A 13,897-nucleotide genomic window follows, 5' to 3' on the forward strand; every position below is an offset into this window, starting at 1 on the left:
GGCTGGGTGTGGGCCGACGTCCCTGCGCGTGATGGGCTGGGTGTGGGTCGACGTCCCTGCGCGTGATGGGCTGGGTGTGGGTCGACGTCCCTGCGCGTGATGGGCTGGGTGTGGGTCGACGTCCCTGCGCGTGATGGGCTGGGTGTGGGTCGGCGTCCCTGTGCGTGATGGGCTGGGTGTGGGTCGACGTCCCTGTGCGTGATGGGCTGGGTGTGGGTCGACGTCCCTGTGCGTGATGGGCTGGGTGTGGGTCGGCGTCCATGCGCGTGATGGGCTGGTGTGGGTCGACGTCGCTCGCAACCAGACCCGGCCCGGATCATAAAAAAAAACATATAAATTTCATAAATGCATCATTTTCTATCGAGCGCATCAATAAATACCATGTTTCACTGGAAGGTTAACTTTATGAACGAGGTTAGGGGTCACGGGCGGTTTTGCGTGTGATTTCATTTGGATGAGAGGAAATAGGCCTTCACGAGGATACAGTGGCGTCAGACGTTTGCTGTAGAATGTTGGCTCGGCCTCACTGGTGCGAGTGAGGGTGCCCACGCCTCCGTGCTGCTTCCCGTTTCGAGGTTCTCAGTGGACTCATTCTGGGGTTCCGGCAGCTCTGGAGGCCCTTGTCCGGGGGAGAGGCTGCTGGTGTGGGCGACCGGAACGCCGATGTCCGCTGAACTTAAGAGTGACTGGAAAGAATGAGTTGGCAAGGCGCGCACACATCTCCCACATCTTTTTCTCTCTCCCTCTCTCACACCTCTTCTATACCCACACTCCCTGCAATGCCACATCCGCAATAAAAGCCATGGCGGCGCTCCACGTGCCCATTAGCACGCGCTAAATAACTGTTAACAATATGTTACCCAGACTCCCCTGCTTCAGCAGTAATGCTCAACGAGCCTTCAAAGCTTGCGCGCAATTATGTCAAAGATTACCGAGTCCATTCTAATACTCTTTTAATAAACATACCGATGTTAAACAGCCAACACCTCCAGATCTGAGAAGATGCAGACTCTTTCTGTCTACAGAATATCTCAAAATCAGAATTAAGGAGGTAAAGACACAGCTACTGTAGGTCTATCCTACTCTAAAACGGCTGCTATAGCCTACTGTAGGCCTACACACATATTTGTAACAATAGAAGATTTTCTGAAAGATTTTCCATAGAACCCTGCGGTTCCAAATAGAAGCCCTTTCAGCTCCACAATGCGCTGTTTGGAAATATATAAAGGTTCTATATTGAATGTAGGGCCCGTGGCTACTACAGCCAAATTGACTGGCAAAGGAAGGCTGGCTAATCATGCGTAACGGTCTTTTGCTCACCAGGAGCGACCGAAGACGGACCTGTAGGCTGTGGGTTTCCAAGCCGGATAGGTTGCTGGGAGAGGCTATAAACGTAATTCATTTTGATTTATGTCCTGTAGGATTTCATATCAGCTAGTCCGGTGTAGCCTATTAACAGTGCGTTCCAGTCCACTGTATTTCATAGTATGAGTGGATGGCTCAGTCAAACAGTCCGTTTTTTTCGTGTTGTCAGAAAAGTAGGCTAGACCTAGCGTGCAATGGATTGCACTGGAATTCCGACGAGATGAATGACCGACCGGGAGCCTGAAATGACTGCATTTAGATTAACCCGAGATAGAGAGAGCTTTGAAAATGAATTTAATCTACTCATTTCTGAAGTCCCGGGAAAGCGTTTTAGGTCTCTCCATATGCTAAAATATGAACCATCATTTCTCATCATTAAAACACAATGGTCTATATCAGGAATCCTGTGAACTTAAATAAACAATGTGACAAAATAATCCCCCCATTGGAAAAGGGAGTAACATTACTCATCGACATGTAGCCTAATGTGTAGCCTATATCCTTTGGTTTAGGTTATGTTATCTGGAGTATCAGAGAGAATATAAACCGTTATCATCCGGGTCACTACAATAACACTCGCACGAGAAGCTGATGGGTCAGAGGTGCTTTCGTGGTTCCCTCTTTAACCCCCTGTGGGGGGCTCCTGGGCTGCGTTCCTCCTCCTGGGGCCCATAGCGCATTGTGTGCCCCGGTAGACGGCAGATGGCACAGTCCTCCTGCACGTATAGCCTCGGTGTAGCCTACTGAAGCCTATGTTACTGTATACCTGGCGACAAAACACGACCATTAAAACACACACACACAAACACACGATCGTTTTCCTGATTCCCAAATTGTTACAAACATGCAAACGGATTTTTGCTATTGTTTAATTTCTTTCTCTAAAATGTTTTAAAATGTAGAATGAATTAAACTAATATTGAGATTGCATCGATAGCACATAGCTTATAAATGCATAGCCCAGAATTTGTAGACAGGAATGGTTCTTTTGGAGCCCCTCACACGTTCATCTGCACCTAGTGATTATTAAAATATCTTAAAATAATATTGCAGCCTAATTCTTAACTGATTTGAATTATGTTCATCCAGACATTTTAATTTGATTAAATTCTAAACTCACACATTTTATTTTAGTATGTAGGCTAATGCAGTAGTTGTGTTTGGTTTCTTTGCAAATAGAAATGCATATGTTTTGCAGAAAACCATAAGTCTAAATCTATCCTGAAATTGTTTAGCCTAATGAGCTTTATGCACATACAGATTATAAATATCCAGGTATGTTTATTTGTCAAATGTACAAAATACAGGTAGCCTAGTACAATGAAATGCTCAAATGGGTTGATAGCCTAGTTCTAATGCAACAAAACCTTGAGATATTCATTCGAAATTGGATGGTCTAAATGATTGGTGCAGTTTTTGTAGGCCTAGGCTATTGACAAGTAATTGATTGGCTACAACTACTAATCTTAAATGTTTTTCTTTAATTTAGATAGGAACATTTCTCATTTAATGCATTCAAATTAGCCTAGCCTGCACGTGCCAAACGGATATCTACACATCTGTGTTTATAAACCATGAGAATAGTTTTACTCCCCATTTCAAATGGAGCTTATTTCGAAGCTCAAAGGCATGATTCTAAATGTAATTTAGCCACGAAACGTACAGGCATAGAGCAGTGTTTGATCTGATAACCTATATGGGTATGCAATCGTGTATGACATCGACCTCTCCCTGACGCTCAATCATTTACATTAAATTCAAAGCAAATAACTACGATGACGTGTTGTTTATAATATTTCCCCGGGGTTGTGTACATTGCGCTAGGAGTGAAAGCGAATCCGCGGGACTGTCCTCGCACTTGTTTATTTATAGGCTCGCTCCATATGTCTTCACATGCGCGGGCCGAAACGGACACGCATTCCCCGCATGACCACGCGCTAATTTACACGTCCTGGACAGAGTGGGATATTTCCAAACGTCCTGTGAACAGAAAAGCTTCCATGCACCATGCAGTCATTAAACACCTCATCAGCATTTCAGCGGCTTATCTGATGTCAGGTTGAGTAACAAATTTCAACTTTATAGGTTATTTTATCATCATTAAATTGCCTAATATTATCAGTGTTATAAATTATACAAGTGTAGCTTACAAAAGTGTATCCATGGAGATGTGAGTTGGGAAAGTCTATTATAACTCCAAAGATGACTGTGGGCCCAAAACCTTTTATCAGATTAATTAACTTGATTAGAGAGAGGATTTGATCATATAACAACAAATGTCCTTCTCTCAAGGGGCTATCGTACAGGAGGTAATGGCCAGATATGCAGAGCATGTAGGGGCACGGCGTGAAAATGCGCGCAATGCCCATGGACTGCACCGGAGACATGATTCATTCACGATCCCTCTTTACCTCATAAGGCGGCACGAGCAGTTCAAGTGGGAGGGATTCAGCAAGGTCCGGGCCTCCAATTGGCCAGACTACACAGTGACTGACAGATTACTGCCCAGCCCTCTCGAACCTCTGATTATTGACACTTTCCCAAACCCGAGCCACTGCATCGCCATCCGCGCACACTCACAGATAACGGAGAGCTATTTCACCTCGACCACTCTCTGGTCCTTCAATGTCAGTATTACACGCGGACCGTAACTGAGAGAGGACTGTCTCAACGACAGCACCAGGGAACGATATCGTGGATGCACTTTGGGAGAACTTGTATTTTTCTTTAGCAGCGCTTTTCTCTTCTGCACCTCTCCGATCGGTGGAATGGCAGAGAAGCGACGCTCCCCATGTACGCTAAGCGTGAAGGCGCATGCATTCTCGGTGGAGGCACTTATCGGTGCGGAAAAGAGACGCAAACTCGAGGAGGACACCGGGAGTTGCCTCGAGGAGGGGACCGCGGTTTCTGACCTTACCGGGAGCCCGGGGCAGCGAGCAGAGAGGGCTTGCGCTAGTGACCGGGGTAGTGAGATAGAATGCGCAAGTAACGGCTCGCGTAAGTAGCCTACATCTCCCTTGACTTGGGACACACGGTTTAGCTGACCATTAACATACTCTCACGACTAAGACCTTCTAGACTAGAAAAGTGATGCGACAACTGTTTTGAGAATGCCGTTCTAATGTAGGCCTATGTTTCTACAACTTGTATAGCCTAGGCTACTGTTGGCTAAATTAAATACAGCCAAGAGCTAGCCTACATTAATATAGGCCTACCTACAGCTTTGATACCTTCACTAGATTATTTTTCTTTTGCCGTTATTTATAGGCTATTGTTCTTTTCTGTAGGCCTATTTAACAATGATGATTTTATAGTAGGCTATGCATATAAGATCATTATATTAGCCTATCTATCACTATCATTTCAAATTGATAATCTATAGCCTAATATTGACTGGCTTAATCATTATTAATTGTAGGCCTCTGTCAATAGAGCATGACCATTAGTCTAATTATAGTGTAGGATAATACTCTAATTAAAGGTAGGCCAATGTATTTAGGCCTTGTGCCCTCCCCAGCATCAAATCAATATCCGAGAAATAGAATTACATGACGTGAAATAATAGTAGGCTGTACAATAATTACTTTGCCACAATTTTACTGCAGAATGTGATATCATATTTGGTTAGGCTATTGGTCTTGTAAATATGACCGGTTGTGCGTATATGACTAATGTGAGTCTCTTTATGAGTCTTGTTACAATCATAAACACGCCAATTACCAAGCGACGATAAACGCATTTACACGGGCGCTTAACACTCATTTTGACATAGGCCTACAAGAATATCCGTGGCTACAGTAGTTTATAGCTACAGAACGCTATATCTGCGAAATACGTTTTTCATTATATCAGTAACCTATTTTTGTTCGTCGAAATTGGCTAATTGATAGCCCAGACCGAACCATTTTGCTTTGCTTTTATGCAGCAACATATTTAGCCCACTGACAGACGTGACAGTTTGGTGTTTTGGTCTGAGCGTGATGCAAAAGGAATAGCCAGATAAACAGTAAACTACAACCCTTCTGTCTGGGCCTATATGAGTGGGCTGCAGTTGTAGGCCTAGTTGAACTGTAGGATGTTATGGATGCAGATAAGGAGTAGGCCTCATAGGTTTATTCACAGTCAAACGTATAGACCTAGTGTAGGTAGCTATAGGCTACCACTGTTTAAATGGTCATGATTAATAAAGTCTTTAATCACTCATGGTGCAGCAGAAAGCGAGGACGTGCTGTTGGAGAGCCCGCGACCGGAGTCCCACTGCGCGCCGCCAGTCATTGCACCCTCGGTAAACGGGCCCGGCGAGGAGATGCGCGTGGACCTGCAGGGCGCCGACCTGTGGAAACGGTTTCACGAGATCGGCACAGAAATGATCATCACTAAGGCTGGAAGGTGAGCGGAGAGAGAGGGGAAATAAAGAGAATTAATGAAAAAAAGAAGGGTTAACTTCAATGAATCATTAACATTAAGTAGGCCCATTTTAGTATGGGTTTAAATAGCTGCAGAATACCAATTTCCTCTCTAACCTACAGGCCTTTTGTAAATAAAAACGAATACACGTACAATTTGATAATAGCCTAAATTATAATCGTTTAACAACAATTATTAGCCTACAGATAGCCTAATGAATAGTTTCGGTTAGACTGCATTAATGCAGAATAAGGCTCAATGCCTGAAGTTAAATGTAGCTCTTCTTAAATGTAATACGTTTGAGGAGTGAATAATGTGTTTAACTGTGCATCATTAGGCCTATGTGATTCATTTTGACATTTCTCTAGGCGGATGTTTCCCGCCATGCGCGTGAAGATCGGGGGCTTGGACCCGCATCAGCAGTATTACATCGCCATGGACATCATCCCGGTGGACAACAAACGCTACAGGTGAGAGAACTAATGGGAGAACTCAACAAACGGTGGTTTGGAGCGGTCGTTGGTCTGTCTAGGAGGATGTTGTGCCTGGTCTTGCCTTTTGGGGAAGACCGTTTGGATGCCTAACCTCTCAACACCGAAGGTCACCCCGCAAATGTTACCACCGAAAGAAAAAACACTCGTTTGACGTTTCCCTGTGTTGTTTTTGCCCACACGAAGGTACGTGTACCACAGCTCGAAGTGGATGGTAGCAGGAAACGCGGATTCACCCGTGCCACCGCGCGTGTACATCCACCCGGACTCGCCAGCCTCCGGTGAAACGTGGATGCGTCAAGTCATCAGTTTCGACAAACTCAAACTGACCAACAACGAGCTGGACGACCAGGGACATGTGAGTTTACCTGTCAGTACAACAATTTTTTTTCCCTTAAAATCTTCATTTAGGCTAGGTATTGATATTGGCCTATAGTAGCGTATTGTAGGCCTACGTAAAACAAATTAATTTGATACCATTTTTGACAAATTAGAAATATAATCTCAGTGTAAGCCTAATAAAAATGAGTGCATAGCCTACTAATTATCATTGATTTAGTTTGATGATATTTATTTATAATAAAATGTATATTGTGTGAGGTGTAAAGAAGAAAAGTGTGTGTGTGTGTGTGTGCGCACGTGTTTGCGTGTGCGTGCGTGTTGCAGGTTGCCTGTCCATCCATCAGTGTGTTTTGTAGCTGTTGTAACTCTGCGTCATTGTGCTCTCAAAACCAGGCTGTATGTTTTTTTTGTTCCAGATCATTCTGCACTCCATGCATAAATACCAGCCGCGGGTTCATGTGATCCGTAAGGAGTGTGGCGAGGAGCTGTCCCCGGTTAGGGCTGTCCCTCTGGGAGAAGGCACCAGAACATTCTCCTTCCCGGAGACTGTGTTCACCACCGTCACGGCATATCAAAACCAACAGGTAACCTGTGCACAACAGAGAGGCTTGTTAGTGTGTTGTTGTTTATGGACAAGGTATAATAATAACATTGCAGATCTCAGTGTCTCGGTTTTATTCACTCTCTGGACCGTGTAACGGTGTGTGAGTGAATTGCATTGTAAGGTTCTAAGGGACACTGTGGAACGAGACTGACAGAGATGAAGGAGAATGTGCCTGGCGGACATTTTGTCCAAACCAAGTACCAGGAAGTGAAACTGAATTACATCTCAGATTTTGACCAGTAACTGAGCCTTCAGCTGGTCTATCGCACAAGCGTTTGTTTGTAGAGTGTGTGAGACTATAGGACAGGGGAGCAACAGAACAGTAGGATACCCTGGCCTGTTTGAGGGGAGTGGAGGGCTGCGTTAGTGGGCTCAAAGCTGGGGAGCTGGCCACAGTGGTTTACTGAGAATAATGGCTGGGAGTCAGAAGGAAGGGGCGACACCTATAAAAGTTCCTACGGACACGGGTCACAGAAACGGACCGATGTAACCACCCACAGACACGCAAATCCATGACCGCTTAGACCAACATTCACACACACACTTGCACATCCGCACGTACAAATAAGCGCTGGCAAACACACACACACACACACACACACACACACACACACACACACACACACACACACACACACACACTAACACAATGAAGTATCTTCATTTGTTATAAGATACGATAAGATAAGATACTTGATGCTTAAAAGTAGTAGAGCCTTATTTAATTAACCTGCTGTTCATTTGTAAAAATACAATATATTTTGTGTTATTATAATATTTGAATAGCATATTCTACATTTGGCATATAAATAATAACTTGGTAAACTTGGCATATGAATAATTAGTAATTGTGTGCAACACTGGCATTATTTCAAACAACTCTAAATAGAAAGTGCAAGAAAATGCTTGTACCCCAAACATTACGTTTCAACTGAAAAGGCAACAGAGAACATTGTACTATGAAGGACTGTAAAACTGAACACATCTTGACATTCTAATGACATGTGATTTTTGTCTTTTCAGATCACACGGTTGAAAATCGACAGAAACCCGTTTGCCAAAGGCTTCAGGGACTCGGGCAGAAACCGGTGAGTTGATCTTGACAACACAGATTTTCCCATGATTCACTGGTGCATCAGAGTAGAACAACAGAGCAGAGCGCAGAGCTGTGCTGTATTATGGCACGGTAGCCGTTTTAGTCACGGCCATTAGGGTGAACTATTATAGGGAGACAAGTTCTTTATTTATTATTTGTGAAAAAGAACAACCAACCATTGAATGGGTTTTTAAAACATAACGTTACCCAAGAATAGCAACGTTAATACAGTTTCAGAATCGTAAGCACAATGGCGATTGTGTGAGTAACATTCAAGAGCACATTCGTTTACAGAGTTATGCATTAGTGGTGACAGAGTTTGAGAGGGAAAGAGCTAACCTCGGCCCAATCCCAAATGGAGCGTCGGATTCCAGCGAGCCACGGGAACATAAACATCAACAGTAGAATAATAAAAGTCATGACTGTCCTGAAGAAAATCTATATAAACACATTTATAAACATATATATAAACACAGCATTAAAACAACACGGCAGTAAAACTCCTACGGTCCTGAAACAGACCTTCTCCTGGGGCTTTCACAGAAACCATTAGAGAGAGAGAGAGAGAGAGAGAGAGAGAGAAGAGGGTGAGAGAGGGAAAGACAGGCTTAGGCAGAGAGAGGCAACCTGGACAAGCGAGAGACCCTGACGAGTGACCCTATAAAAGTTAAACTCAGGAAGGCAGAAAAAAACTCCCCCTTAAATATTACAGGAAGAGTTAAGCAGTTTGCTAAATAAACTCCTGCCCTGATAGGCTGGTCTGGAGCGCACGGAGCCACTCGGGACAGCTTGTCTAAATTATCACCGCGGCTACGACCCTGCGGGGGGGAGGACTTTTATCCCCACGCTAACGAGGGGTAACAGAGCGCTCGCATTACTCCGCCATAGCACCCCTTTACCCCACCTAGGTGCAGGGGGAGTGGGGATGGGTGGGTTGGGGGGGGTGGATGGAAGGGGGATTGGGGGAGGAGGGTGAGCCCCACCTCATAAATCCCGGCTGCGGCTTCCTGCTCCTTCGTTCTGATTCGCCTGTAAAAGCCGTGTGAAAGCAATTACCTCGGAGCGTAGGGCTGGCAGCGGCCAATCGCGACGTGGCGTTTATGCCCCTCATTACCTGTGGTCTCCATGGAGACGGTGAGAGGCCCCTGCCGGGAGCTAAAATGGCCGCCAGCTGGCTGTGGTAATGTCGGCCTGGGCGGGGCACGTGGCTGCTCCAACAGTTGCTAGAACATTGTGTTGACATACGAGGGCCCGTGTGCGCATCTGTGTTTACGAGTGTACTGTAATTCTGAGAGGTGTGTTTATGTGCTTGCAGGATGGGTCTGGAGGCCCTGGTGGAGTCGTACGCGTTCTGGCGGCCGTCTCTGAGAACCCTCACGTTTGAGGACATCCCTGGCATGGCCAAGCAAGGTCAGAGAAACCGTCCGTTCGCGTTGTCTGCCTCGGCGGCTAGAGCGCCGGCTTGACCAGGAAGGAGCAGATTGTGGTTACTCAGTTGTTGAGGTAGATTTCTCACGGTCCTGTCGGTCTGCGTTTCCCTCCACAGGAATCCCAGGGCCCCACGGTGGCATGGGGGCGACGTCTCACCTTCTCTCCTCCACACCTTGCTCCGCCCCCTTCCAAGTGTGCCCCCTCAGCCCCCCAGATTACACCTGCGGCCGCCCCACGCACGCCCTCCATCGCTATGGCAACCCCCCGGAGCCCTTCCACTCTGCGCGAGGTCCGTCAGCCTATGAGAGCGACGGGTTTTGCTCTCTGCCCCTCCCGCCCTCCCAGATTGGCTACCTCCCTAACCCCTCCCCTCAGGGCTATGGCAGCCTCCGCCTTCACAGCCCTCCCTATGGTCTCTATGGTTACACCTTCCCTCCGTCGCCTCGCCTCGCGCAGAGCCCAGACAAGATGGCCGCTGTCGCCGCGGCCAATCATCAAAGCCCTTTCCTCGGCTCCTCCCCCAGCGGAACACTAACGGACAGCCTGGGCATGCTCAGTGGGGGCCAACAGGGCTTCCTGTTTGACTCTCGGACTTTGGGGCTGGCTGGCAACCAGCCGGGGGGAGGGGCCTCACAAGTCACCGCCCACATGGGCTGAACCTCACCCCTGACCCCTGTGGTCATTATGGAAACAGACTGCAGGTGTGGAGAGGGTAGGGGACAGCCTCTGTGAGCACTAAGAGAGCCATGTCCAAACTCCACTGAAGGATATTTTTACCTTGGTACCGGTGTTTTCTAAGTATATTCAGAGGGAACTCAAGCGTCTCGAGGAGTAGGCTGGTAGAGGGAGATACTGAGACGTCCACGTAGACGCCGACACTGAGAGACTGGACTGAATACGGGCCTGGATCAAATCCTAGAGGAGCAAAAGAGTGTTTGGACCGGACACACTTAAGAAGCACTTCCTCACAGGAGACCTCTATGAACAGCTATAACCACTCAGTGGTCCTGCGCAAGCCTCTAAGAACACATCGGAGAGACCTGACCCAGAGAGAGAGACGTGTGAGGCTGGTATTACATGACTGCCCGGTATTAGCTCTGAGCTGCTGAGGTGAAACCTATAGGCCCAGAATGACTCGATCACTTTCTATTTCTACGGTTCGACCTCGACTCGATAGGACAGATCTCTCGCCGCACACACAGTGAGCCCTAACCCGCTCTACGGTGTAACGTTGGGACTGGGGGGGTGGGGAGGGGGGGGGGGGGGGGCATGTATATAGAGGACTATGTGACCCTTCATTCGCACTTACATACCCATGCACCTGCTTAAACCCTTCTGCCCAGATCATGGTCCAGCCAACTAAAACCTTTTCCCCCCGAAACTGAGAACCTTTCCATGCAAACACACAGCTATCTGCTGGCCTCCAAGTTGAAGACGTACAATGACCCCTTTTTTGAGCCAAATAAAAATATTATATATATATTATATATATATACAAGTAAAGATGACCCTTCATGTGATTCAGTTTGATTTGTCACCGTCTGCATGTGGGTGTGTGTAGGCCTTGATTTCTGGACGTGTGTGTATTTGAGGGTGGTCTTGGAGCATAGGGTCAGTCATAGGATTGGTATTGTAATGTGTGTGTTCTCAGTGTTAGCAACGTCAAAATAGTTGCTGTGCGTGTGTGTGTGTGTGTGTGTGTGTGTGTGTGTGTGTGTGCGATGAACAAGGCAGAAGCTTTGGGGGGAGGGGGGGGATATTTGAGGGTGGTCACTGCTACAGTAGATAACATCTGTTGGGAGAGCATAGGATCAGTCATAGGAGTTGGTATTGTAACATGTGTGTTCTGTGTTAGCAACATCAAAGTAGTTGCTGTGTGTGTGTGTGTGCTAAACCAGGCAGAAGCTTGGGCTTACAGGCTTAGGATGCCTAATAAATGAAAAATACCGACAGAGACAGAGAGAAATGTAAAGATGGGAACATCCGGACACACACACACATACACATGCATACCCAGTGCACACACACACACACTTGCACACACGCACTTGCACACACACACTCTCGCGCACATTCTCACACCTTCTCACGTGTTTTTGTCATGCACGTGTTGACGAATGCTGATTAGACTGTTCGTTGAGTCCGATCTCGCTTTTGCTTAACGCTATACAACAGTGTGCGTTGTGGTGGAGGGACGTGTGGGTGCGTATGTGCGTGTGTGTGTGTGTGTGTGTGTGTGTGTGTGTGTGTGTAGAAACAGGTGGCAGGGTGTCACCGGGTGTGTGTGACCTCACAGAGGTCAGTCCCCCGTGTGCCCCGTTTAGGTCCCTGGGCCCCCTCAGGGCCACGCCACCCACCGCGGCCCTCCCCCTCCCCCCCCTCCGTGTCCCTCAGCCTCTCGCAAAGCTCAGCCATGCCCACCTGTACCCACCTGACCCCCCCTCTACCACCCTCTGGCTCCTCTTCGTCTCTCCTCTTTGTCCTATATCCTGCTTCAACACCCCCCCCCCTCAACACTCCTTGGTCTACTGTACCCCCCCCCCCCAACACACAACGGATTCTCCTCTGTCCTCCAGACCCCCCCCCCAAGTCCCCCCCTGTCAGGCTGAAGGTGAGGGGGCTGACGAGACGAGAGCACATGCAGGGGGGCGGGGGGGGAAAGGGGGAGGAGGTTATTTTAGAACACAAGAACGATTGGCTTGCCGTTTCTGAGTGACAGCTGACGGGACCCCTGCCAGGCTCAGCCTTTACTCGCAGCGCAGACGAGACGTGCTCACGAGCACGCCGGCGCACACGGACACGAACGGAAACACGCGCGCCGCCGCCGCGTCAGCGGTCCCTGGCGGAGGTGGGGACGTTAGCACTTCGTATTCGCATGCGACCAGGTGTCGAGGTGACATCTGTCAGGGGGTTGGGGTGGCGGGGGGGGTTGGCAGGGGCTGAGTGTGTGACGGGTGTGTGCTCTCTTGAGTACGAGTTGTCTCACCAGAGTCCCTGTCAGTGGCAGGCTAGAAATAAGGTGAGCTGAAGATGTAACAGGATCTGCTTGGACAGATGGGCGCTCTATATTAACTGTGGCCGTGAAGCACTCTGATACAAATAAATCCATCGTGCGCCGTTGTGAAATATTCTGTTGCTCAAACTTTCAGTACAAATTACAGAAACACGCAAACACGCACACGAACAGCGAGAGCAGCAGTGTTCTGGTTGTCAGAAGCAGGCTGGATAGACTCACCGCCCCGGGCTCTTCAGTCTCATGCATATATGTATGTTGTAACGCTACAGTAGAAACAAACTCGATGCTTGTGGTTATGGAGAATAGCTAGGCTCTGTGATGATGGTTACTAACCTTAGCCTCTTTCTGAGAATATGCCACATCCGAGCCTCTCTGGGACTGTCAGTGGGTATACAAACGGCACACAAACACACACACACAAGCGTGCTGGCAAACACACACACACACACACACACACGCTAAAGCTCTACACTTCGAAGGGTTAGAGAAGCAACCTGCTGGAAGCTCCCTAAAGCTTTTTTTCCCCCCATAATTCTCTCCTCTCTGGCGGCAGGCGAGGCTATGTTTCAGCACAGCATTTAGCAGGCCAACGCTGTGTTGGTTTGGGGGCCTGCGTTGGTTTGGGGGGCCTGCGCTGGTTAGCGTTCTAGTATTTACATCCCGGCGGCCGCGTGACCACGTGCCCGGAGCTGGGAGGGAGCTGTGGCCGGGCCGTACGTGACTGAGCATGTGTAGAGGCCAGGTGAGGTCATTCTGGCCCACAGCACACGGGCCCCCCTGGGGTTAGTGGAGGGTTTGGCTACTAACGTTGAGCGGAAAGGCCGGTCGGACAAAAAGGGTCCTGAAAGAGTTCAGTTACTTTATGCAGGAGCCTCTCTAGTTGAATAAATGCGAAGATGCGAAGTCAAGTCATACTTCGTACGATTCTCGTACGGGCCAAAACTCCACCACTGTCCCATGACTCCGCCACTGTCCCATGAAGCTACTGGCAGAGTTCCCTGACTGATGGAAAGAGAAAACTCGGAGGGAGCTGAAAGGAAAAAGAGAAAGATTTGGGAAAGAAAGCAGAGACAGAAGAGGATGACTGAGAGGGAGAGAGAGAGAGAGAGAGAGAGAGAGAGAGAGAGAGAGAAAGAGAGGGAGTA

The 13,897-nt window shown here is 47.9% G+C and overlaps 1 protein-coding gene across 1 annotated transcript; it reads left to right on the forward strand.

Moving 5' to 3' along the window:
* Positions 1–4,133: 4,133 nt before the first annotated feature.
* On the forward strand, positions 4,134–10,393 carry tbx18 (T-box transcription factor 18; the record flags this gene model as incomplete). Its single annotated transcript, XM_084462196.1, has 8 exons — positions 4,134–4,362; positions 5,577–5,754; positions 6,141–6,242; positions 6,450–6,621; positions 7,022–7,189; positions 8,233–8,297; positions 9,621–9,715; positions 9,852–10,393. The coding sequence occupies 8 exons, from the start codon at positions 4,134–4,136 to the stop codon at positions 10,391–10,393; spliced, it is 1,551 nt and encodes a 516-aa protein (XP_084318322.1).
* Between the last annotated feature and the right edge of the window lie 3,504 nt (positions 10,394–13,897).

Source organism: Borostomias antarcticus, assembly GCF_949987555.1.
Source record: "Borostomias antarcticus genome assembly, contig: scaffold_374, whole genome shotgun sequence".
Lineage (NCBI taxonomy): Eukaryota > Metazoa > Chordata > Actinopteri > Stomiiformes > Stomiidae > Borostomias > Borostomias antarcticus.